This window comes from Biomphalaria glabrata, chromosome 8, assembly GCF_947242115.1.
Source record: "Biomphalaria glabrata chromosome 8, xgBioGlab47.1, whole genome shotgun sequence".
Lineage (NCBI taxonomy): Eukaryota > Metazoa > Mollusca > Gastropoda > Planorbidae > Biomphalaria > Biomphalaria glabrata.
In genome coordinates, this window is record NC_074718.1 from 29,618,677 (window position 1) to 29,646,116 (window position 27,440).

At 31.2% G+C, this 27,440-nt stretch overlaps 2 protein-coding genes across 2 annotated transcripts; one reads left to right on the forward strand and one right to left on the reverse strand.

Annotated features, from left to right (window-relative positions):
- On the forward strand, positions 1 to 6,460 carry LOC129927745 (small ubiquitin-related modifier 3-like). Its single transcript, XM_056038305.1, has 4 exons — positions 1 to 158; positions 3,601 to 3,726; positions 4,922 to 4,993; positions 5,673 to 6,460. The coding sequence occupies exons 1-4, from the start codon at positions 129 to 131 to the stop codon at positions 5,745 to 5,747; spliced, it is 303 nt and encodes a 100-aa protein (XP_055894280.1). The 5' UTR covers positions 1 to 128; the 3' UTR covers positions 5,748 to 6,460.
- On the reverse strand, positions 6,280 to 27,264 carry LOC106066427 (MBT domain-containing protein 1-like). The gene is made up of 22 exons (XM_013225429.2): positions 27,172 to 27,264; positions 24,808 to 24,823; positions 24,544 to 24,641; positions 23,965 to 24,136; positions 22,937 to 23,094; positions 22,248 to 22,314; positions 22,043 to 22,122; positions 21,540 to 21,663; positions 20,847 to 20,981; positions 20,251 to 20,339; positions 19,247 to 19,390; positions 18,578 to 18,674; positions 18,330 to 18,409; positions 18,100 to 18,201; positions 17,224 to 17,371; positions 17,007 to 17,086; positions 16,827 to 16,891; positions 16,402 to 16,571; positions 16,206 to 16,289; positions 12,998 to 13,204; positions 10,839 to 11,260; positions 6,280 to 7,631 (listed from the first exon to the last, which is right to left on the reverse strand). The coding sequence occupies exons 1-22, from the start codon at positions 27,172 to 27,174 to the stop codon at positions 7,473 to 7,475; spliced, it is 2,700 nt and encodes an 899-aa protein (XP_013080883.1). The 5' UTR covers positions 27,175 to 27,264; the 3' UTR covers positions 6,280 to 7,472.
- Between the last annotated feature and the right edge of the window lie 176 nt (positions 27,265 to 27,440).

A 27,440-nucleotide genomic window follows, 5' to 3' on the forward strand; every position in this document is an offset into this window, starting at 1 on the left:
GGATTTTTTTTTCATTTCTGGTTTGTCACAAATGCTATCCCAGCGTACCTTCCCTTTGTGCGCCATTTTACAGTTCTCAAAGGAAAGCAGAATACAGTACAGATCTAGTGTGGTTATTTATTTTAAGAATGGACGTAGACCAACAAAGTCAAAAAAAGGTGATTATCATTTAAAAGAACATCTTTTCACATTAACACATTTCCGAAGCATTAGATTTTTATAATTCTAGATTTAGATGTAAATCTTGTAATGTAGATTCTAGTCTAACTAGAGTAGAGAAACTTACGTTTATCATTATCGAACAAGTTAAGCTCAGTCGCCGACATTTTTTCTGTTTGAATTTGTGTATCTCCGTAAAAATTAGACCTAGAAAACAACTGATTGTATCTGTGAACTCCTCATCCATTTTTCTTAAAAAGGAGACATGTTTTATTCTATTACTACTCATAGTTAAACTTATATTTGATGTTAAAGTGGGTCAGGTCGATGATTTCAAAAGCTTAAATTATGATTATCGAACACTGTTTTACTTACCTTTATCTTATCTTATCGAACATATTAAGAACTTATCGAACACACAAGAAGTATGGTGTTTTAAAAGTGTTATCTCTATATTTTTTATTTATATCATTTTCTTTTTACGCCATGTCAAGACAGACAGATTTTAGTCATTTTCACATGGTCCACATCGAATGAATCTATCACTGATCAGCTCTGCTTAGAAACTGACGGTGCTAAGCCCAGTAAATGAGTAATGCATTACCGTAGTACTTATTTAGGTCTAAGCTATTTTGAGACATAAGGAAGGCCATTAATAAATTAAATCCAGATATTATTTATTTGAGGGAGAGCCTAATAAGCTTTGGTAGCCAATAGATAATCCTGCCCTCCCCAAGTCATTGCAGGATACAACAGTTTACTTGGTTGACCTAAAAACAAAACATACAGTGCGCAGCCCTTCGTAGCTAGCCGCCGATCTAGCAGTGTATGTAACAGCCCAAAAGTCAGTGCTAGATATTTTTCGATCTGGGCGGGGAAGGGGGAGGGTGCTGAAAAGCTATGGTAGCTTGCGAGCTGTGTTACCTATAGATGTAGATAGATCTGCCCTCCCTAAACCACCTGGTTGACCAAAAAAAAAAACACTGTATTTTAGAGCACGCTTAGTATTTGACACACACACACACACAACAACATATCTATATTAGGTACTTTGATAAAAATTTCAAACTCAATATATTGTAATGAAACTGATATATTTACATAGAGCTCTTTAAACTGAATTTATTGATACCTAATTTATGTTTATAAGATAATTAGAACAGAAGTTACAGCAATTTTAGTGGCGAAAATTTTGCCTATATTTTTAAAAATATTTCGTGACCGAAAAAGGGAAATTTTGCAATAAAAATGCTGTAACTTATAAACTATTTGAGTTATTTGCATGAAAATTTCACAAGAAATGCATGATTATGTCCTGATATTTATTTTACTTTCAAACAAGGGATAGACTTTGACGAAATTTTCTTATTAATTTTTAAAGTGAGGTTACTTTTAAAAAAGAAACGATCGACGAAGTACTTTTTCACATTTCTAAGACCGTAACTTTTGAACCGTAAGAGATAATTGAATACAATTTTAAACAGAGATGCTTGATTACCTGTTACTACTTATTTTACCTTTAAATTATACATAGAAGTCCAAGAAAATATTTTACACTTCATGACGAGGCACCACGTGTCAAAAAAAAAAGACAGAAAAGTGCTTTTTTTCTGTTAAAAAGGCTGTAATTTTTTAATTTTCAGAGAATCTGTTAAAGTATTAAATTACATCCCTGTCTGTTGCTGCCACATTAGTGTGTATGACAATCATGTCAAACAAACTGCAGCCACATCTCCTTCTTGAGCTCTGCGATACTGCCAGGTGTCAAAGTTAGTGTATCATCCAATACAACTTAACTACACCACTACTGCTCCCTGCCTCTGCATCATCAGTGTATGTTTTGTTTGTTTTTACATGTTCCGGATGTTCCTTCAGAGTTGAAGATAGTTACTTCCTAGTCCAAACCTCCGGTTTGACGAGGAGGGAGCGGGTAGGGTTTGAACCCGGGACCATCAATAAATCCAAACAACAATCCAGCACGCAGACCGCACGACCAGGCAGCCATCCATCTGACTTTCATGTCACCACACTCACCACCAATTACGTCCATGATGAAGTTTTCTGTGAAAATAAAAAAAAAATATTTATAATTGAATAATTGTCTTTAATTTGATTTTCAATTAATTATCATATATTCATATTCATAATTTAACACAATTTATTAGATTTTGATTTATTTTAGAAAAGTTATTTTAAAATATTTTCTTAGCTACTGATCTAGCATAGTATGTAATAATAATATTCTTTTAAATAGACCTAGTATTCTAAAAAAAAAAAAATTATATGTCTTTAGAAGATATGGGTCCTTGCTAATCCAATCTAATCTTAATTATATTTAATGATTTTTAGGAATCCAGTCTTTTTGGACCTAGATCTATTTAAAATCTAATTCCACTGCTAAATTTATAAATATATGTATAGATCTACTATTTAAATTAAATAGCAAAGATTTTTAAATAGGCTTAATTATAACGGAGTTATGATCTCGCAACTAGATCTAGCTTTAAAATTATTTCTTAATTAACGACCTTGATCGCGATTGAATATCAGGCTTCTTGCGAGATAAAGAAAATAACATCATAAAAGTTAAATATTATCGTCAAAATAATATTTCTAAAGTTTTAAATTAATAGATGATCAAAGAATTGATCGCTGTTGATGGATTTAGAAATAAAAGGAATGTAAGAAAAATACGATACGGCCATTGTTATCATTGTTTCCATCATTTCCGGTAAAATGGTCGCGATCGCTTCGTTCTCGAAAACAATACCCCGTCCTTAGAGGTCCAGGGACCCGAAAAATGTAAATAATGTAAATTTCTTAGTGCTTTTTTTTTTATCTTTTATGAAAACTGAAGCGATTAAATGTGTTTAGTATTGTGATTTTTCAATATTTATGGATTAAATGTTTAATTAAAAGGTTAAATCTTTCAGTTTTCAATTTTTTATTAATTTCAAAATATTTTCTTTTTCCGTGCTCGGTTTTAAATTAATGGAAAAAAAAAATTTTTGAATAATTTTTTTTTTTTTTTTTTTTTTTGTAGCTCATTCATTTTCCTTTAAAATAAAATCAAATATATTAGATTATTTAATAAAATAAAAAAGTTATGTTAGTTTTAGTAACTCTACCCATGGTGAAAATTTGTGTTAAATCCGGAAAACTCCAATTTTTTCTATCAAAATAATTTGCACTGAAAGAAAATATAAAACAAGGTGTTCAACGAATAATAATGAATTTAACTCATTCTTCTTCCCTGAACATGACAAAATTGTAATGGGGATTGATATAATATTGATATATTGGGATTTATAAATCTTATGATTTGTTCAATGAATGTTCCAGGTAAGGAAAATTCCCCTTTCAGCGCCTCCTATAAATATTTTATTGGAATTTTAAATTTGAACAAAGCATGTTACTACCATTTTTTTTTTATTTTCAAAGGAGGACCACAAGGAGAGTGAACACATTAATCTTAAAGTAACAGGGCAAGATGGTAGTGTGGTACACTTCAAAATTAAAAAGAACACACCATTGAGGAAGCTAATGGGAGCATACTGTAACAGAGCGGTAAGATAAGAAGTTGGGTGCTTTTTTCATGATTTTACATTTTTTAGAAGTCTTGATTTGTATTGTACATCTGCTCATCTGATATTGGTCTGTTTACATAGTTCTGATTCTAAACCATTTCATTCTCTCTGGTCTATATCTAGATCTAGGTCTAAAAGTGGTTTGAATCATTCTAGATAGATGTCTGGATCTAGATTCTTTAATTTAGATATCTGGACCTTGAAAGGTTGCTTGGACGTGTGGTGACTGGTGTGCCTAGCCTATCATGCATATTATATGCATTTTCCACATATTGAATTATCTTATTAAGTCTAAAGTCTAGACTCTGTATTTAGATCTAGGTCTACATCTATATTTTAGAATAGAAGAATTAGTAAGACTAAAAGATATATAGATAGATTGGATCTAGATAAAAATATTTTATTTACAACGAATGATTATGCTAACATTTAATGATCATAAATCTCCTGGAAGCAAAACAAAATTGATGGATTAGCACCTAGACTTTCACTTCATTAATAGTTAATTGACTTAATTAAGATTCTATATTATATATTTAGGTCTAACTCTATTAGTGGAGTAATATATAGAGTGTATTTTAGATTATTCTAGATCATATAAGTAATGTATTTTTTAAAAGTCCACTCTGGCAGCGCTCTAGACCTAGACTTAGGCCTAGAGATTCACTTCTTCTTACAACTGCCATGTTTGTTAGCAAGTGTGTCACATAATGAAGCTTAAAAACTTAAATTAAATTAATTGTTGTTGTTGTACATTCTCTCCCACCAAAGCATTTCTTCTCATGGCTGTGCTGGTTATTTTTGAATGTTCAGACTGCTTAAACCAGATTGTAAAAAGCTGGATGCAAGTGGCAAGAGAAGAAAGCTGTCTGTCTTTCTCATGTAAATGTACAAACAATAGTATCTTGCATCCATTTTGTATGTATGTGTGCAGTAAATCTCATGTACTTTTAACATGAAAATACTAAATATAATCAATTTCTACTTTCTTTAAAAGAATTCCACAACTTCTGAAATTTTTGCAAAGTCTGTTTGCCTATCACTGATATTGCTTTTCAAATGAGTTTTTTTTTTTCCACAACTTGAACAAAAGTCACTAAATAATTTTTTAAACAAAGTAGTTCTTTTCTAACTCAATAGTGCTTAACCTTAGGTTAATCTTTTTTTTTTTAAAGGGAATTCAAACAGGTGTTGTAAGATTTAGATTTGATGGAAATCCTATAAATGATGAAGACACACCAGCTATGGTAAGTTATGATTGTATTAGTAATTTTTAAAATTATGTATAGTTTAATATATTAATTAGGACCACTTCTAAAGAGAAAGACATCTTCTTGCTTGAAAATAGAACTGTATGGCATGATTTTAAATTTTAATGAAACTTAAGAAAGTAGAAAACATTTTTTTTTATCGATAAAATGCAGCCTCTGTATTCATTAGTAATATTAGTAATTCACAATATTTGCCATTACTTTGTTCAGGAAGATTACGGGCACGACATGGCCTAAATTGTGCCGATGTGCCCAAAACTCAAACTCAAAACCATTTTACTAAAGGAATTCATTGAAAATAAAGTAATCTGTTCCCAATTATCAATTGTTACATTGAATCATTTATTACCATAGAATTTAAAAAACTTTTTTTGCAACATTTAGGAAATACAGCTACATGAAGTTTTTTTTTTTTAACTAAGGTAGTAAGAATCTTGAAATAAAACATTGTTGTAGGAAAAAAAATTAAAATGAATTTAGCAGGTTAAAATGAAAGTGGTATATGAGGTTCTGATTATGCATGTTTATTATCTTGCTCGACCTAAAGTTAGCAGATCATTTATTGGTATAAGAATGAGTTTTTACTTCTAAGTAAATACTAAATCTAAATTTGTACATAAAGTGCTCCATTAATTATATCACTGCATTATTTCAGCTTGAAATGGAGGATGGTGATTCAATTGATGTGTTTCAGCAACAGACAGGAGGTTGCAAATCATTGCTATGTTGAAAGAATGTCAGCAGAATGGGAATGTTAAGAAAGTATTTGAAAAGAGAGAAAGAACTATGTTATGGGTGTAAAGTGTTGTACAGTGTAAAGCTTAATCACAGTCCAGTGTTTTTGTTTCTCCATGTGTTGGTAAAGGTTGCACTTCTGAAATTTCAACAGTTTGGACAGTTAAAATACATTATTTCCATTGCAATCTTACTGAATTAAAACTAAATTAACAGTTTACCAGCCTTTGAAAAGAATACTTTTGCATTTAAAAAAAAGTTCCTTTTATACTAAAATATGTCATTTTATCTGTACTATTTTATTTTCATTTTGTAAACTTCATTGATGTGAATATTTCATATTTTTTTTTTATGCATCCAGTATGACCCAGTTCTATCCTATAGTTTAATTTCATAAAATAAATAAGTAGACTTGCAATTAGTATAAAATCCTTCAGAAAAGAGAAACAAATTTGGTTTTCTTTTCTGTTAAGTTGTTAATAATCATCAAAACAACAATTTTAGAACTTGAAATTTGATTTTATTGACATACAAATAATAGATACATTATTGATCATTCATTCATTAACCATGTACATAAGAAAGACTGACACCTACTGGGCCATAAAAGATAAGGCACTCACATAATGAGTCATTGATTCATGATGTCATAGCCATAGTATATCATTATTGGTAGTTTCTTGATAATAAATGTTTGAATATTTTTCACTGTTTTGAATTTTGAGTTTCTTTTGTTTCCCTTAAAGGTATAGCAGATTGTTGATTTAGGTTAAAATATTAAATATGTAAAATACAGGTAATTTGAATAGTTTATCCAAACCTGTCCATTAAAAAAATGTTATGTTGCACAGAACTTCTTACACAATTCCAAATACAGGTACAACTAGGTATTGTTAACCTGAGCTTTCTTACAATAAATTAATACCCCTCCCTACATATTAATATTTAAACACCCAACCTTCCTTATTTATAAAATCTAGATGAATGATGCTCAATGGAAAATGCTGGTTCTAAAAAAGTAGCCTAGATAGTTTAACATGCCAAACACCTACATGTTGTGTAAATGATTATTTAATATCTGAATTTCAAAATCAACAATTTAAAAGAAACAGTAACTGTAGTGTATACAAATACATTATCACAAAATACATTCTCAAATGACCACAAAAGTGCTCTAAGCCATAAATCATTAACTGGAATACATGTTTGTTCACTTGAAATATATATATATACACAGATGATGTACATGTACAAATTTAGAAGTGACCATGAATCACATTTCAACCTATACATATATCTGTACTTAGCAACAGCTGCCACAGCATGTTTTCGAGTTTGTAAATGTATTGCTTATTGTCTAGTTTAATGACCAAACATGTACTTGAACACAATTTACTAATAAATCAACTTATTTACAATTGATTGAATTTTTTAAATGCAAATATATTAAAACAAGAAAAAAAATCACATGGTAGTTCTTAAAATTTTAAAAGGCAGCGGAATTTTTTTTTAACCACAATTTAACTTAATTGGGAAAAACAAATATTTTAAGAAATCCCAGCCAAATTTACTTTAATAATTTCCAAATGAGTATACAAAATAAAAAGTCTATTTTCTCCATGTTAGAATAAAGCTTAGGTGATATTGTCTGAAGACCTGTCAAAATGTTAAAGCATACAAACATAAATAAATAAATAAATAATTTAAAATTGGTTTCCAGCTAAGAGTGCTTTATTTCTCCTCCATCCTTAAGGCTTGCAGCACAGGCTTTAACCTGTTGCACCAGATCACAGAGGCGTAAAATGGGACCATCCACAACTGACACCAGTTCAGTCAAGCGATTGGTAGACATTGTCATCAGGCTAGCACCATCAATATTCTATAGATGATATTGATATTAATTTTTAAGGTTAATGTGTGTTAGAGACAATAAAATAAAATATTTTAAACTATTCTTTTTAGCCTAGGACTACTAAGCCATTTTAAAGATAGAAAACCACAGTGGTTAAATAAACCACAGTGGTTAAATAATACCAAAATTTTTTATTCACAATTTGTACCAACTATTTATTATATTTGAAAGTCAACATTTTAATGTCTAGAGTATAAAAAGAATTCCTTCCCCTTATTTACACTTCTGTGCATAACTTTCTTCACAGATCTAGATCTTTAATGTAATTCTCGTCCAGTTGTAGATGACTGTTATGTTAGGCTGAGTGTAAGGGATTATCCTTTGATCACTGTGATTATCAAATGTGTTTTTACATCTGTATGAAAGCGTGTGTGTGTGAAGAAAATTACTACAATTTGAACTGCTAAGACTATGTGTTGAACAATTTTAAAATGACTAAATTTAGATCTACAAGTAAGCCATCATTCTGGATCAAAAATTAAAAGTTCTAAAAATTGTCTGAGTGAATATAAGGGCCTAAAAGAAGTTTGGTGAAATGGACCATTTATAATATTCCACATTTGGTTATCCAGAGGATGGATTATCTGGACATATACCGTTCCCAATTAATCCTGACAACTGATGTTCTACTCTACTTGTATTATGTATGGGTACAAAATGTGTGTAGTGCAGCCTTTCATTTAAAGGATGAAAACAAGAAAAGGTTGTAAATGAGGGCTTTCTCATGGAGGATGCTCCGAAAATATGTGATATTATTGTAATACTGGCTGTTCCACTGAATACGCAAGAGCAAAAAAGTGTATTGCTTGTGCATACAAGTACTCCATAATAGGGGTTTGAAGGCTGTTAGACTGAAAGAGACAAAAATAAAGGAGACTTTCAGAATATGATGGTTAGAAAATTGTGTCAACTGTGAGATAGCATTGTAATGCAAGCCATTTTATTGGTGGATTTAAGAAGTGTTGAAGGTGACATACACATATATCAACTACTTGAACAGCAGCGTAGCATGGGTAAAAAATGTAAAAAAAGAAAGGACTGAGTTGCTTCCCTTCTTTCTTTCATTAAAAATATCGTGCATATGGGGGGGGGGGGGGGCATTTTAGTGCAGGGAGATGGAAGGCTACAACTGATGGGCCGAAGAATCCTTTGTGCATACTCTGCAATAGTGGGTTGTGGGCCCTTCGTTTGTAGGATGAAAGAGAAAAAAAAAGACATAAAATTTGAGATTTAGAAAATTGTGTTGGGGTAAGGGGAGCATTTAATGCAAGCTGTTATATTGATGGGTCCTTAAGAGTGTTCCAGGCAAAAAAAACAACATATATACCCCATTACCAACTATTTCAAATGTAGTGTAACACTGGTATCAGCTAGTATGTATATATATATATCAGAATGTAAGGCATATGTCTGTATGTACCGCATACAAAATAGAAATCAAAACCGTTTGACCAATCTTGATAAAACTTGGTATAAATGTTCCTTAGATCATAGCGGAGACTGTGGTGTATGTTTATTGTCCCTCCACTTTAGGGGGACCCTAAAAATAAAATATCTAAATTTATCTCTTAAAGAGCGAAACTTTTTAATAAATCGGGTGAACCAGTTTTCACAGTATCTATATGATCATATGAATATGTCGGCTAAACCATTTTTATACTCTACTTATTTTTGTGGCAAAATAAAAATTTTGATCTACATCTATTATAATAGTTTCTAGACTCTAGATATAAATATATAAAAGCAAATGTTTTGATTTTTTAAAAATGTATTTAGGTCGATTAGCTATTTCAATAGCTAAATTTATATTTTTTACCTTCACACATTCAATTTACTTATAACATTATCATTTAATTTTGATAGTTTCTAATACACTTTATCACTAGCTATATCAGCTATACACAAATTAAGACCTGCTGGCTGTGCAAGTAATAATATCTCTCTTTATATATCTAGATTTGTGGTTGAAGATCAGCAAAATCTCATTTCCTATGAACTGGAAGATGGCTGATGGAAGAACTACATCATTTTAACCTTTCAGTTCTTGAGGTCTGTCGAAGATGGCACAGCATGTGTTATTATCTAGGTTGGCATTTTAGTAGAGAAACTTTTTGCTAGTTTCTGGCAATCTCAGTGTATATGTCTGGTTCTGTTAAATAAGGAGGAGGCTCATGCAGAACTTTTGCCTTTTTTGTTTTGTACTGATAGGTCAAAACTTTTGCAGGTCTTGGCAAAGAGGGCAAAGCTCTTTTGAAGATCTGATTTATTGGTGGCATTTAGAGTGATTTAGAGCAGTCATCAATGAATAGCAGATGTCTGATGCAGTCAAATTTGAATGTTGAATAAACTTGCATTGGCGTGTATTACATCTACTTCTTTTTCTTCACAGAAGGCATTTATAGATGTATACATTTATATCAGTTTTATTGTCACTTCAATTTTACTGGAAAAATGTAACCCATCACAATGATGTAATGCTAAGCAAAGTAGCTAACTGCATTTCAATGTTACGGGGATGCGATTTAACTTGCTGTTTCACCTCTTGTGATAACTAACCTGTGTAATGTAAACAGCTGACCTAGATATTTCCAAAATTTAACAAATCTCAGTTTTTATGCCAAAGTTGTTTTTTAACCAAAACTTTTAAACACTTTAGTAATGACTTGTGACTACTAGGCAGTGTTGTTAATGTAACCAGTACTGATTTAAAAAAAGGCTAGCAGCTAAGTTCACATACAAAACTGCTAATTCTACATTTTTTGAATTACCTATCTATAAATAATACTAGATTTATTAACTTAAATCAACAAGTTTTGAATTTGTGAGCTTATATAAACAAATATTAATTATACAGTGGAAACTTGTTAGCTCTTTCTCTCCTAATTGACGATGCCAATGTTGATTTGACTCTCATTAAACTAAATTGATTTTTTGGATTTATAAACTTTTATTTGTGTTGTGTAAAATGAGCATGCTTTCTCCTACAATTTAATATCACATTTTCTGATAACAAACAAAAAAGTTATTGAAGTTTAATTATTACAAGATAGTCAAATACAAATGAGCAAAATGAATAATATTATCGAAAAAGAGGAAAATAATTATGGAGATAAAGAGTTAACCCCAGTTATTATAACCTTTATCATAATAGAGTGGAGACAAAAAAAACCTCACCTTTTTAATAAAGATAGTTGCATAAATAGCACAGCCATTGACTTTTAACACATCAACAACATCTGAAAGACTCCATTTGCCCAAGGGAAGTGACCTTAGACGTGAGGACAATGTTAGGACAATGACACCACCAGATTCTTCCGGGCGGCCAGAGCCAGCAATGGATGAAGACACAATACAGTTAGACTTGGACTCCATGGACTCCTTCTCTGGTGCTGTTGAGTTATTAACAGGCCTGGCAGCCTTCTCTGAAAGGATGCTACTACTATTCAAGCTGCTAAGGGAGGATTTCAACGGAGTTGTGGATTTCAGGCGCTCTGCCAGTTCTTGGGAGAAACCTTGAGGAATTTTGCCTAGAGGACTTAGTATGGGTGGAGTGGCATCAGATGCTGGAGTGGGACTGATGGTCTCTTCTGTTTTTACTGTGTAAAAAGAAAATAGTTGGCAGATTTTACTAACTACTATGAAAGTTGACTTAAATTTACACATCCATAGTTTAGTGCCATTATAGCTTTAATCACCTTCTATACGTGTTAAGTTACAGTGCTTTATTACATGTTTTCTGTATGATACTTGCACCTCTATTTTCTACTTTAATAAAAGATGTTGGGCATTGAAGGTAGAATTGTATAAATTGTTACAACAGTGGAACCTTGGCTAGCGAACATTTCCGATAACCAAAAATTTGGTTTAAAATTTTCACTGGATACCGAAAAAATGTGAAAAGTGAATAGCCAGTAATCTGTGATAGGAAAAGACTGAAAATTTTACAATATTTTCTACACTTACATTAGTGAACCAGAATGTCACTGAAACCTAAATAAGAAGTTGCTGAATTTGTTTAAAATTAAGTAAATATCAATTATATTTAGTATTTTATTTAAATAATGCTACAAAAAAATTACACTACATGAGATTTACTGCACACATCCACACAAAATGAAAGCAAGGCACTATTGTTTGTACATTTAGAAGAGAGAACTTTGACAGCTTTTCTTCTTTTTCACTTGGCATCTAGCTTTATTTCTGGTCCAGGCAGTCTGAATATTCATTATAAATTAATGCTTTACTGGTATTGTAACAACTACACAAAATTAAATGTGTTTTAAAATAAAAAGAATGCTAGAGTTTTTTTTAAATGCTTCAAATGTATAAGCTACACTTCTGTTTGATTCACTGATACAGTACATGAATGAAAAGGAACTTTACTCTGGGTTCATCTGAGTAAAAATGCTTTAAAAAACAACTGTGAGAAAACTGTTGAATCTCTGGTGAGGATGAGGAACAATGCATTAAAGGGAGAGAATGTTCAGCCACAAAAATGCATATTGAGCATATTAATTTGAGGCTTTCTTGTGTGACACTTTCATGCTAACAAACATGGCAGATACAAGTTGTTTGCAAGGAGTGGATATCTAGGCCTAGGGCACTGCCACAGTGGGCTTTTAAGACATTAGTATCATATCAGATCTAAATCTAGTGTGGTGTGTCTAATCTGGGTCTGTAGAGTTAACATTGATCAGAACAATGCTTGAACATTTCTGTTCGTGTAGTATTACTTTAGCTGAGCTTGTATTATAACATAATATCATAAAATACCATGTTACAATATTTTAGCTTAGAATAGACTCATGTAAAGAATAATAATGAGCATATTATCTCTGTTAATGTAAGAAGGGGGTCTAATGCAATGGACTTGACCTCCTTCTTACATTGACAGAAAAGTAAATTATGGAGAATAGCCCCAAATCGCTAAGATAGAGAAGTTGAAAATTGCCAATTAAGAATGAATTTTAACTAAATTAACTAAATTTTAGTTCATGGCTTACAAGAACCAAATGTCACGAGGAACATAAAAAAATAGTGTTTTTGACATTTTTCTCAAAAAGATTAAAAATGTGACTTGACCACTTTCTTAATCTAAGTCCTTCAATTAAATATATTTCTTTTATTTCTTATGGGAAAATTTGTTTCATTTTGGGTATCAACTAACTTTTCAGAATGGAATGTGGTCCTTAGGTTAGGTTTCACTGTATCTCAAGCAGTTCATTTAATTTAGGTAATTGAAACATAACAAAAGTTGACTACAATATGTTAATTCTAGATAATTATTCTGTCAACTGTTTTGTATCCAGAATTATTCTCTGTCAATCCCTTACCTTTCATATCTATGTCAGGCTCCAACAATGGTGGCAAAGTGGCAGCCACTGCCTCTGGTGGCAGCATTCTGTGTGGAGGGAATGATGGGTCACTCTTTGTTGCCAATGACATAGAGGGTGGGTATCTGCTGCCCAAAGCCCCAAAGGCAGAATAAGAAGAGTTTTTAGATGGGTCTTTGGCTTTCTTATCAGATACAGAGCTTCTCTCTAAAAAAAAAAAAAAATAAATTTTGACTATAAGAGAATATATAAGTATTCATTCTTTCACAAATATGCCTTCCATTCCACATTTTCCAGCATTTCCCCCCACCCCTTCCATCCAAAAAATTATATCACCCTAAAATAAAAATTACTATATTCAACAGTTCTGAAGTATTGTTTCTTTGTTCAACTAAGTCTCAATTCTAACAGAAATAATCATATTTGGACAACAATAATATTTATTAGTAAAAAGAAAATGAAAACATATGCCTTGTCACATACGCATTGTCTATTTTTATCTCAAGGTTTGCCAGCAGATTTCAGCTAGCTAGCTCGGAAAAGTCCAAGTTAGCATCGACCTTTTAATAGAGAATTTATAATTGGTCAGAAATGCAGGTTTAGAGCGTTAATCTGTAATTTGATTGGTCAGATTGATTATATCGTGTAGATCATCTAATCCAGTAGAAATATGTTAACCATTTCATTTAATTACAGTTTACTATTGTAATTATTGTTAATAGCTGTTTCAAGTTTTAAATTAATGTTTCTGTATTTGACAAGGAAATGTTTCTTCAGTGAATCTATTAGTAATATACTTAGATCATCTTATCAACTGACAATTTCTAGATGATCATCTTATCAATTGACGATTTCTGCAATCACGATCATTGGTTCTACAATTCAAGTCAAGATCATCTTCAATGTGACAGTAATAGGAGGCACACATAACATATTTATAACAGATCGTGACATGCCTAAATCTCTGTCACAGACATGCACATTTTTCTTTCAAAGAAAATGCCATCAAACAATATAAACTAAACAATGGTTCAATTATGAGCGCATTTTTGTTAAGAATATAAAGTGAAGCTTAATTAGTCATTACTTTCTAAGTGCTTTTATATCCATGATTCAAAGGCCATCTAACCAGATTGACCCAAGAACAAAAGTTTGCCAAATTACTATTATTAATTACATGCAAAGTTAGTGTGAGAGTTTTCACTGTATGCATGTCTCTGATTTAAGTTCTTGGCTTTCAACACGAGTATTTTTTAATGTTTGCCATAGTTGGTAGACGTTTCATTTTAATAAATCAAAATATAAATACATTGGTTAAACCCACACAACTAAACAAAAAAAAAAGGTCAGAACAAAAATGTATTCACAGCATAGTTATCTCTGACACAAGTTAAACTTTTTCTCTCCGTAATTATTTTCCACGTTCTGACGGAATTATTAATTTAATCCGATTGAAGTGCACTAACATGTTCTAATTAAATGGGCATAACTTTGGTATTTACAATCATAGAATAATATTTTTGATACTGAAATAAAGGAAAATGAATGTTCTTTTTAGATATTAATAAATCAAGTATATAAATTGAAGTGTTATTTTTTTTTTGCTTTATGAAAAGTAAAAATGAAAATCTGAAAACTCACCAATGGACAACAAAAAATATAATCCAAGTCATATAAGAAGATCATTTCTATTCCAAACTGAATTAAATGCTATTGTTTTATAATCCTTATTCATATTTTCATGAAATAGAAACACTAAAACAATAAAAAAAACTCATGGAGTACAAAACTGGAGCACATTATCCAAGGTTACCACCATAGAAAATGTATGAGAAAAAAACAACAACTTGCAACATTAAGGTTCAGTAAGAAAATAATTACACTGCACATGATATATTTCAAATAAAAGTGATTCATTGCTATTTATATAATGTTTGCCTGAACAAAAAACAACTTCCATGTTTTAACTGTGGTATTTAAATTAATCTATATGGATGTGCGGGACGTAACGACGAGTCTAATCCCATCATTGTAGTTATGGCCAGAAATGTATAAATTTCATAGTTAGAAACTGGTTTCCATTTTGTAAAACTGGATGCCCTGCATGCTGGAGTGTATGTTTTATTATGTAGACTGCATTAAACTCTTTATTGCATTAACAAGATTATCAACAATTGCGGAATCTAGTAGAATAAAGCTCAGTTGACTCAGAATTGAGTGAGTTCATGTTGACACCTCTATTAGGCTCTATATACCACCCTGGCTGAAGTAGATCTAGACTTACTGGAAGGATAATTCTAAAATTGCTTTCGGTTTTAGTACCCATCTCTGCATTTTTCAAATTTGTTGAAACAGGCCTAGATCTAGATGTATTCTTTGTGCTAATACGTCTAGTTAGTCTAGTTTTTAGGAGGGGGCATGGCATGTTCATCAGTTGATGAACTATCAGATTCAGATCTAAAATCTAGATCTAACACTGACACTAAAACTATCACTTCACTATGAACAGATAAAACAAAATCACTGTTATCTGAATCAATTAGGTCTTTTACATGTTGATCCGAATATAATTTAGATCTTTTAGATCTACAAGTTTTAGTAGATCGATCTCCATTTCCAATCATAAACAAACAAACAAAAAAGACGACTTTCAAAACACTCTGTAATATTAAAACCATGTTGAAGGAAGTAAACAGTGAACTCTTCTGCAAGCGGAAATCATGTAGATTTAGAATATAAGCATTTAAAATTATATACCAAGAATAGGAACGAAACAAAGATGTTTAACTGCACCGACGACAATATCCACACTTAATCTGCTTTTACAAAAATGACCGATGCTATTATCGTCGCTTCAGAGAGAAAGAGTTTATTATGATTCTCACTTCCTTTGCTATATTTATGGGATATTGTCTTGAGAGTCTAAGTATGTTTTTGGCAACTTGTTTTATTCTTTTTCTGGCAGAGAAGAGTCTAAACTTTTTTAAGGTACAGGTGGACTGACTTCACAATTTAGTGTTGACGATAAACATCTTGTTTATTGGTACTAATTCAAATACAGGGATTTTTGTTTTCATTGAAAGACTATTAGAAGTCGTACAGCTCTATTGTACCTAATAATTTATCACAGACAATGATGCTTTTTTGTGAATCAATCGATTATGTGTTATTAGGCAATGAAAATTAAATGAAAAAAAAAAAAACTTACTCTTTCTAGGTCCTCTGTATATCTGAGTTTTTCCTTTTCTTTTCCTTGAATTAGCTGCAGCAGAGTTCCCTTGAACATTGTCCACTAAGAAGAAATAACAATAAGTATCCTCTAGTACTTTCCTACACAAATAAAAAGCATAACTGCTGGTACTGAATGAAAACACTAGAAATACTACTGAAAGCTGAACTCTTACTCTTTGCCCTAGGACCTTCAAGACTATGCTTCATGACTTCACACCACCCAACAGGATAGATGTCTGGACTCTGGCAGTCTATCCACTGGTCATAGTTGTTTTCCCAACCATCAAAGTGAATTCTTAGCAATCTTCCAACCACTTTAGTCACTGTTGCAACACATATCAATCTACAGTACAGATATCAATATACATTAAATAAGGCAAATCTATATTAAACTTAAAAAAAAAAACAACAACAACAAAACTTATTATTAAATGTGGAATATTCCAAGCAACACACACAAGTTTCCAATGATAAGACTAATTATAGGTCACATATTTTTTAAAATTTGAAACTATATGTAAAAAAAAAATGCTGAATAGTCACCATAGTATTGTTAATTATTATAAATCTTTATGGAGTAAAAAGGAAATTTTTGTACCTAGGCTCCATTAAGTCAACAGCTTCTACCTTCATGCCAGGCCTGAAACCATGTTTTGGAATATCCTAAAAAATATATAGACATTTTAAAAGATACATTTTAGGAAATATATAGCATTGCAGATGGCTATTATAGTATGAATGCTAGTAGAATTTTTAACAGATTTTATGTTATTATCACCTTATCAAACAACTTAACAGAAGCTGCCATTGATTTTGTCTGTTTCAAGTAATCAAACCACTTAAATGGTCCTTTAGTGCCTGAAAAGAAAATATAAATACTCATAAAGACATCCACTTTGGTGCTAATACCAATCATTAATAAATATCAAATGGGGAGCAACTTAGATTTACTAAATTTCAAAGTAAAACTCTTTAAAACACATATCAAGAAGTACCTCTAGGAGGTGTCAACTCAAGATTATTGATTTCACAGAATCCAACAGGAAAAATACAAGGTGATGTAGCATGATAGCAGAACCAATCACTTCCATTCTCAGCCATGGAACCATCAATACCAATCATTAGGAAGTTATTACGAAGAACCTAGATTTACAAAATAAAATAAAAATATAGAATTGGAACCATTCACCTACAAATTTTTCTTTTGCAAACAAATTATCCAGTCATTTATTATTTGGCAACAGCTGTGGAGGGATAAAAGAAATGAACACTGTGATTCACTTTCCATTATGTTTTTTATATATTCTGTGCTTAAATTTAAGAGAACTTAAGGTGCATAATGCTGGTTAAGCAGAAATCATTCAATTTAGGAGTCATTGGTTCATGAGAACTCTATTTCTATCTGTTTTTAGTTAGGCTAAACTATGCAAGAAAAGTCTTTAACTTTTACTACTGATGGTATAAAAAAATCTGACGACTAGAAATATTGAAGAACTTTATCCAGTTCATTTTATCAGAATTATGTGAACAAAAAATCAATTACTTTAAAACTGTAATAGTTACACATTTGGATTTCATTCTGTAATAACAATGTGAAGTATTATAAATACTGGTATATATAATTTTTTTTATAAGCTGACTGAAACTAATAAATTTATTAAGGGTTTTGTATATTTCTATAGAATAATATATTACTCTAATATGTATCCTAACCCTTCAAAGTTCAAAATGATCAAAGATAATTTATGAAAAGAAAGCACAAATAATATTTAAAAAATGATAAAAAATAACTTGATGTACCTTTAAAAACAATGAGCAACGCAATGAGCACATTTAATATTAAATGAGAATCCATGAATATAAAATATTACCTTCATAACTGTAGCCACACAGATAGCAGAGAGATTTAATGGATCAATAGCTTCCAGTTTCATTCCAACTTGAAAGGACAAACCATGTGGTGGGTCTCGACACTGAGATCAGAAAAGGTTGAATATAAAAAAGAAATATAATTTAAAAAATTATGGACCCCGCCCCCCCCCCCCCCCCCCCAAAAAAAAAAAAGAATATGGTTAAACATCTTAAGAAGTGCTCTACTTACTTTTGGGAACATGTCAGGAGTAGCATCATTTGGTCCATACTTCTGCATTGTTATTTTACTCAGACATGAATTGATATACTCTGGGGAAAAGAAATCTAAACCGTTATCTACTACATGACTTTATGTCCTTTAACAATTTTATTCAAAACTTTTCACTGCTCATTGCATATAATATTTTAATCAATAGTATGTGCATTCCTAATGTTGATTAAACTTAGTTAAAAAAAACAACATATAAAAATGTTTACCTTGAGAAGCATGAAGTTTATGCCCTACTGTCTGCGACCATCCCACAGGGTGAATGAGAGGAGATGTCATGTGACACCAAAACTCATCTATCTCATCCTTTAAAAAAAGGGAAGAATGAATTAAGCATTAACAAAAATAAAACAAGGTTACTAAGATAGTTTGTGTGGAAACACAAAACTCACAATTAAATCATAATGCATTAGAATGAATTTTAGCAGCTAACTCCTGGTGCAGTAGAAAGTACCAACAATTATTAAAACTTTTAGAGTTTTTATTTTTAACTATTTTGTTTTGTCTCTACATCTTTATCAAATAAAAAGCTGACCATATCTCAGCAGTGTATAAGGTCAACCATAAAAAATGGCTTTGTTCTGTCAAGGTATTGAAAGTTTATATTTAAAAAAAAATACATATAATGTTGTATATGAGCTGGTATCCATTGAATAACAGTTTTTTTGCTGTTGTTGTTGAGCTTTGTAAGTGCTGTTCTGTGTTTCTATTTGGTGCATTTTAATATCTTTTCTTGTATGTGTGTGTGTAAAAAATGTCACAAAATTTCATGAGATGTTGCATTATAGAATGATCTCCCTTTGCTTGGGACTTAAAAAAAGAATTTTTAAACTCAAAATAGGTTAAATTATAATAAAATAAAAATGATTCACACTAACTTTGCTATCCAAGTAATTTAGTCGTAGTCGACAGCCAATGATCTCCTTGATGACAGCCACTCTCATAGCAGAGACACACAATTTATTCACAACCTCTAGCTGCATTCCAACTTTTAATTTGTGGTCCTCTAACCATTCTAAAGACTGTTGACAGATATATGTTTGCTTATTGGCCCAGTGCTATCTAGGACAGAATAACTGTAAGTCTGCTTAAACTAGTTAAGCTTATCAGTTGAAAAAGAGACTTAAAATTGGGGAGATGAGTAATGAAAGACTTACTTAAAAGGGTAAGAATGTTGGAAAAACAAATCCATATTAGAAATGCTCTATAGAAAAAAAAAAAAGCCTAGGGACATTTAGTGATGGATAATGATGTATAGAAACTATTTAAGTGTAAATGATGTCAAGTTTTAAGTTTTGATGTTAATATTTGAACTGGTCTACTGATTTTAGAGAGTTTGCCGCCCTTTGTGCCAAACAGTGTGAGAGGACCACTGATCTAAGTCAGTCTACAATATATTTTTTTCCTCTTCGAAATAAATAAAACTAGGATAGTAAAAGACTAAACAAATGAAGCAAAATATAAAAAAATACTTTAAGAAAAGGCTTGTATGAGGGAAAGAACTGCACATTTACTGCCATCTATATCAATACTGTAGGATTTATTTTCCATTTTCCATATCAAACAAAATAATTTCTACTAATTAATTGTTTAATTTTTATTGTCTCAAGCTTTGTAAGGGAAAATGAATAAATGTGCCAAGTTTCAAATGAGAATTGGTAGAAATAACATAAAATGTACACCAGACAGACAGATGAAGAGAGTTTAAGCTTTGTAAAAAAAATTTGAAACCAATATTTCTGTGATTCTTAATATGGATTTAAATGATGTTAACACCACCAGCATAAATTTTCTTCCTTGAAAAGAAAAAAAAAAGGTCCTTACATTTTAAATACTGGGAGTTAGAAAAATAATAGATGGCATATAAAGACTACAATAATACCTTGGTGTGAAAATGAGGTGGAATGGTACGTGTACCAGTCAATCTTTTGATCAAGAATTCCTTCCAGTCTGAATATTTTTCTCTAATGGCTATAACGAAAAAAAAATAATCTTTTTATTAAAATTTATTAGTGTCATATTAGGATTAAAGGGCAGAATTTTGTATCTAGGTCAAAGAAAAAAAAAATGTGTGTCCGGAATTGTTGAAGAAACTTCAAGTTAAAATTGATGACCAGTCCATATGCAAACAGGTCTGACTGGCAAGCATGATGGAACTTACAAAGAAAGGATTAAAAGGTGTCAATTAGGCTTCTTGAAAAGGGAAAGAGAGTGTGTTGGGAGAATTAGTATTTAGCTGAGGTGATTTGAAATTTCAACACTTGGATTCTGCAGATTGAGTTGAAAAGGATTAAACATATCTAATTATATTAGCACTGTGTTACTTCAGCATATAATTTAATGAGCCCATGTGCTTCTGTTATATTGAGGGACTATAACAAAATAATAATAATGTAACATATCTACTCTAAATTACAATGTTGTGTTGCTTGCAGTGAGTAAATTACAAGATATGGATTTTATTTTCAAAACACTCACTTCTTGGTGGAGCAAGAATTTTCCCATATGTAGCACACCATCCAACATTATGAACATCTTCTGAAATTAAATTGCTCCAAAAATCTTTAGATGAGTCAGTTCCAAATCCTTCATAACGCAGAAGAGCTTTGTATCCTAAAAACAAATAGGTAAATAAGTTAATAAAAAAAAAAATCCCCCCCCCCAAACTGAACAACTAAACATTAAAAAATAACTCAGCGATAACTATAAAAAAAAATTTATGCTTTTATTTTTTGCACTCTAGCAAACAGTCCACAGTGGCACAGAAGTCTGAGATGGCTGTGAACTACTGTCAACCAAGGCTATAGAGCCCAGTTTACAAAATAGAATAGAGCACCTGGTTGCAGGCAGCATCAGAACAAGACAGCTGGAGGTCACTTACAAAGGCAGCGGGACACACATTTGAGATCAAAAGGAGGACAGACGCAAACGATGAAAAGAAAACCTAAACCAATCATCGGTGGACTATGGTTATGCCTGCAATGTATATGGCAAAATATGTAGGTCACAGCTGGGGCTGCATAGCCACAGGAAATACTGCATTCCTTATTAACCTTCGGCTTAAAGACAAGCTTATTATGATTTTATTACAACAACAACAAAAATGGCCATGTACATAAGTATCCAAGGAAGCTTGTACAGATAAAACAATAACTTCATAAATATATTTACCATATATTTTTAATACTGTTGCTATCCAGTATACTTTTATATCTTTGCCAATATCAAGGTCTGTATTAGGCACCTCAACCAGAACTCCATCTATCATTTGTTCCCAACAATCATGCATTGGCACCTGTTGATTTGTTTAAATCAGTCTTGTAATACTTAAAAAGTGATAATTTTTAACATTAAAAAAAAAAAAAGGAATTGATTGATTACATCCAACAGAAAAAAAAAAAAGTTTCTTTCCATATACAATGTTAGGCCTATTTATCTCTGAAATAGAATTGCTAGTATTAAATATATTTTTATCTTATAGTCTTACCACCTAAAAAAAACAGTATGCTGAGAGAAGTCCTGGATCTCATAAAAATGTTTTCCCATTTTAATATTATTATGTTCATAAACAAATACCCTCATATATCATTAAGGTAACTAAAAAAATATAAATGAGATGTTTAAAAAAAGAATTAATATTATTAAGGACAATAAATATGACTTGCTTGGCTTACATGTTTAAAACAAATAACAGAAGCTGCATTTGTCTGAGTGCTCATAAGGTATGGACCCCAATCAAACACTCTACCAGTTTCTATAAAGAGAATTGAAAAAATATAGCTTATTGATAAATAAAGAAAATTAATCATATAATACAATTTCCTTTTTTGTTATTATTAGCAAACCATTCCACCATTAAAATATTTTCAAAAGACTTACCACCACGTAATGAAGCTTTATGCAATCCTTGGTTTTTAGAATTCAACTTTTTACTTCCTGGTTTACCCTGCAAATATCAAGATAAACATAGGATATTAAGTGTTTTGACTTTACTTCAGAGTTGCTATTTTTTAAAATGTAAAACTAATAATTAACATGGATGATGTTGAAAAAAACAAAAAACAGTCATTTCACATTTCCTTAATCCGGATTTTTTTTTCCCCCCAATTCTAAATATTTTCATATTTTCATCCAGAATGAACATTGATTTGTGCTCCTGAATGATACTAAATCCACCCAGGACATGACAGAGTAACCAAGACTTTGGTCCAGGAAAGAACAATCAAAAACTACTTTCCATTATTTTTTTTTTAGATCTATGAAAAGGGGGGAAAAACTCACTGTAAGCTGCCTGTTATAACTTGCAAAAAGGAGAAGGCAGATGGCTTATAATTATATATGAGACAGCTTAAAGACCTTGATTCTCAAATAATGAGCAACATAGCATTAATTAGGGCAGATCTCAAGAGGTAAAAAAAACACAACATTTGATCACTGTACATATTTTTTTCAGCTCTAATAACTAAACTTTCATTAAGAAAATAAAAAACAATAGATTTAAGAACTTACAGAGAGTTACTTAATAATATCAACCATATTAAGACAATTCTTAAGAATGCATTTGTTACCTTTTTAACAGCTGCAGGAAGGCTGAGTTTAGAGCTGAGAGGCTTCCCTTCTCTCTGATGTGTGGCAAAACTTCTGGAACATGAAAGACTACAAAAACGTTTTGATTTTGAATAAAATGCATGTTTTACTCCAACTGAACCACAGCGCTCACAAGTTGCTAAAGAATATATAAAAAGAATTAAAAAAAGGTGTTTTTTTTTTCTTCTTTTCTAAAATATTTGACTTACACATTCACACACACAAAAATTGTTTATAAATTCAGAAGTGAATGGTGGCAACCACATATATATATATTGGATTTATTCTTGTGACCACTTAGTTCAGAAGCCAAGTGCTTCACCACAAGGTTACTAGGTCCCTATACATATGTAAAGCTCTTGTTAAGATCTTCTGTCTAAATATGATTTATTATAAATTGTCTAGTTGAAAAGCAGATTGGAAGTAATTTTTGACAGGCTTTGACATTTCTGGAATTGGAGGAAATAGTGAGTTATTATAATGATATGTAAAGTTATTTACCATCCTAAATTTTGTAATATGGAATTTGTTCTTCTTTTTGTCACCTGCTGAAAACAGGGTTGTTCATTGGGCTGAATTGTAAAGGTAATAGTGTCTACCAAAGGTGCAATATGTTGGGACATTCTAAATTTTGTTTTGTGACAGTTTTGTTAGTGTCTGCAGTGGGGTAGGTGTGAAAGGTTTATTCTCTTAAAGATTGGAAATTAAAGTTTTGTATACTGTTCTATGTAAGAATAAATGAACAGCAAAACTGGTTCACAATGGATACTTTAATGTTCTGAGAGAGAAGCATCTCAGATGTTTTGGGGTGGAGATTTAAAAAAAGAACTGGTAGCCCAGAAAGTCCAGAATTCCCCTAAGTGCAAAGTTTTTGACTTGTTTCAGTTCTAGCTGTCATGTTAAAGAGAATTAGCATTTAATGCATATGCCCTTTGTGCAACAGTAAACAGATTTGCTCAATGCACCTACATTGTTTTTAAAGTGATGAAATATCATTTATTACACTTACCCATTCCATCTTTATTGTTCAAAAATCTGTATTTAGAAATAGCTTCATCATTTTCTAAGAAATCATCCAAAATAGTTTCATCCGCATCTTCATTATCAGTACTAGCTCCACTTTCATTGTAGCTATCATAACCATCATACATTCCTAACGAGTTAGTGAACTCATCATCACCCTTAAAAAAAACAACAAAAAAAACACTTTGATTTTTTGTACATTAATTAAAATAAATAAGTGCATATTTTAACAAAATAAAATCATGGGAAATCTATCTAAAAAAAAAATAAATTAATAACAAAAGTTGCTCTCAAATGCATCATTAAATTCTAACAAATGTTCTGTAAAAGATGCACATTCTTAAATGATTGACTGATTATATAATATATAGATATATACGCAAAATAATAAAAAAATTAAAGTTTTGACACAGGTAAACATTTCTGTGGGTTAGCTATAAACTTTCAGAAATGACCAGCTGGCTATTTATGCAAAATTTCTAAAAAATAGTGCCTAGTACATTTAGACAAGAATATTTTTTAAAAACTATCAATAAAATCTTTTGTAAAATATAAATTTATTTACTTGATCAGATCTGTTATCAAGAGATGAAGAGTCCTCTTGCTTTTGAAAGGCACCTAGTACAGAGTCATCCCGGTCAACAAGACTCAGGTTACTCCAATCTGTAGACAAGTATTGACAAATGGATAAATACTTGTTAGGAACAATACACTTAATGTCTTTTGCTGGACATTGGCATGCTCAAAATATTTATTTAAGTGATTTTTAAAGGTAGTTTTATGAAATAATTATTAAAAAAAAACAACAGACAATAAAATGTTTGAATACCTGCATCACTTGTTTCCTATAAAGAAAAAGAATGAAATAAAAATTGATAATATTAATTGGTCAATGTAGTTAATTCCTTAACATATCTAACAGTATTTATGTTCACTTAATTAAATTCTAAAATATTCAGCTGGTCAAGTTAATAAGAAGTTTAAAATTTGCACCATGATCATAATAATGGTTTTAGTAATCTTGTCATCAAGAGAAATTAATGACAAAGATAAAAACCTGTATCTCTCTACATCTAGATCTTATATGAATTATTTAGATCCAGATTACTAACTAGATTCTATAAAAGTACCTCTAAAGTAACTAGTGCAACCTTGTCAGTTAACTAGTAAGTAGTCTAGAACTACTTCAAAGCATTACAATAAGATACAGTGAGATAAGACTTAGATCTAGATTCTTTGTCTAGAGACTAATACTAATGCTAGTAATAGTTAAGAGTTCTGCTACTAGAGACTAGAACTTTTCAAGTAACTGACTCTTAGTCTCACACTTTAGCCTGTAGACAGGATGAGAGGTCAAGGCCGGTAACAGATTCTATGTAAGTCAGTGCAAGGTTGAATGCAGCTAGACTGTCTATCTTAGTATATCTAGAGTTACAAGCACTTGAGACTTGAGTAGATCACTAGTCTACTTTACTAGATAGATTGATCTATCTAATAAAATCATAAAAATCTAAATCTAGGATATCTTAATCTAGAATCTAGATTTTAGAGTGACTAGAGTATCTCTTATCTTCTTATCTTACATGATACAGACGTTACTTCAAAAAAGAAGATGATTACATCCTACCCGTCATGCATTTAGTCATGCAAATTAACCAATGACCTAAACTCCGCCAAGTCACTGGTTTTCCTGGCTAGCTCAGGCAACCCATTCCATGCTCTAATAGCACTAGGGAAGAAGGAGCTTTCGTACAAATTTGTCCTAGAATATGGAATGAGGAATGTGCCTTTATCTTTGTGTCTTTCTGAGTATTTTATTAAATTTTGTTTTTGTGTTTGAAGATTATGGTTCAGTGTTTTTTTATTACTCTTAATAACTGTCATTTTTCTGGGTGGAAAGACATGCTCCAATTTGATTCCCATTTCTGTAATTCATCTAATTCTCTTTGTAAAATTTCTGTGTCTTGTATTGTTTTTATTGTTCTATATACAGTATTTTGCAATCGTCTGCAAATAATATGACTTTTGTCCTGAACTAATACAATTTGGTAAATCATTATGTAAATTAAAAATAGTTGTGGACCTAAGACTGTTCCTTGTGGTACACCTGAGTTTACTGTTATTGGTGTTGATTTAAAGCCATTTATTATTACAGTTTGTTTTCTCCCTATCAGAAAATTTTTTATCCACTGATGCAATGGACCATTAATGCAGAAATATTTTATTTTTTTAAGCAAACTATGGTGGTGAACTTTGACAAAAGCCTTGAAAAAATCTAGTAAGATAGCATCTATTCTCTCACTATTATCTAAGCCTTTTGAAAAATCATCAATTAGTTGTGTTTCATGTGATCTATATTTCCTAAAGCCAAGTTGGTATAGAGTAAGGACATTATGTTTGTCTAAGTGGTTTATGATGTTGCTACATATTATGTGTTCTAGGATTTTACATGTGATGCTGGTAAGTGATACTGTTCTGTAGTTTCCTAGCTTGGTCAGATTTTTCTCCTTTTTTAAATAGAGGGGTGACATTAGCTTCTTTCCAGTCCCTTGGTACTCTGCCCTGGTTAAGAGATGCCTGAAAAAGTATTTTGAACACTGGTGCTAGCTCATTGCTTAGTTCTTTGAATAATCTAGCTGGAATACCATCAGGTCCAGACTTCGGTTTGATGTTGGCTAATAGTTTTTGGATTCCCTTTTCTTGTACTACTAGAATCTATATCTCCTATCAATAGTATCATGGCCTATGTTAGTATGTTGTCTACTTGGTTCAAATTAAGTAATATTAATATCATATGATATGTTTCTAGTGACAGCTAGTCTAGTATAAGTTATAAGATTATTAAGATCTAGATGAATAGATCTAGAACTAGAAATATACTAGTAGATCTAGTCGTAGACTATTAATGTATTATATTAGATCTATACTTCTAGCCTATAGTCACTATAGACTATTACTATAGATTAGGACTAGAGTCAGACTAGAGACAGACTCAGTTGAGACTGAGACTCATAAGTCATAAGTATTAAGACTAAGTGACTACTGAGACTTGAGAACTTGAGTTTGAGAGTGTAAGTTAAAGTTACTAAGACTGAGACTCTAAGCTCATGTCTAGACTATCATGATCAAGCTCTAAAACAATCTTAAATGCATGCGAAACATAAAAAGGCTTTATAATTATTATAAGGCTTACCATAGTCTTTACCACATCATTTAAAGGATTCTACAATAATATAAACAATGGACTGTTGCACATAATCTTCTGCAGCAGGACAACACAAGCTTGTTTTATTGCGCATGCGTCGTGACATGACGTTTTTGTGAAAAAAATGAAATGATTGGCTTAAGTTAGCATTTTTAAGAAGGCTTCCCCAGTTACACCCAATGAACACAGAGGCCTTACAATATTGTGACCTTCGAACTCTTCTTTAAATAAAAATAGAAAAAAAAAACAGGTTACCT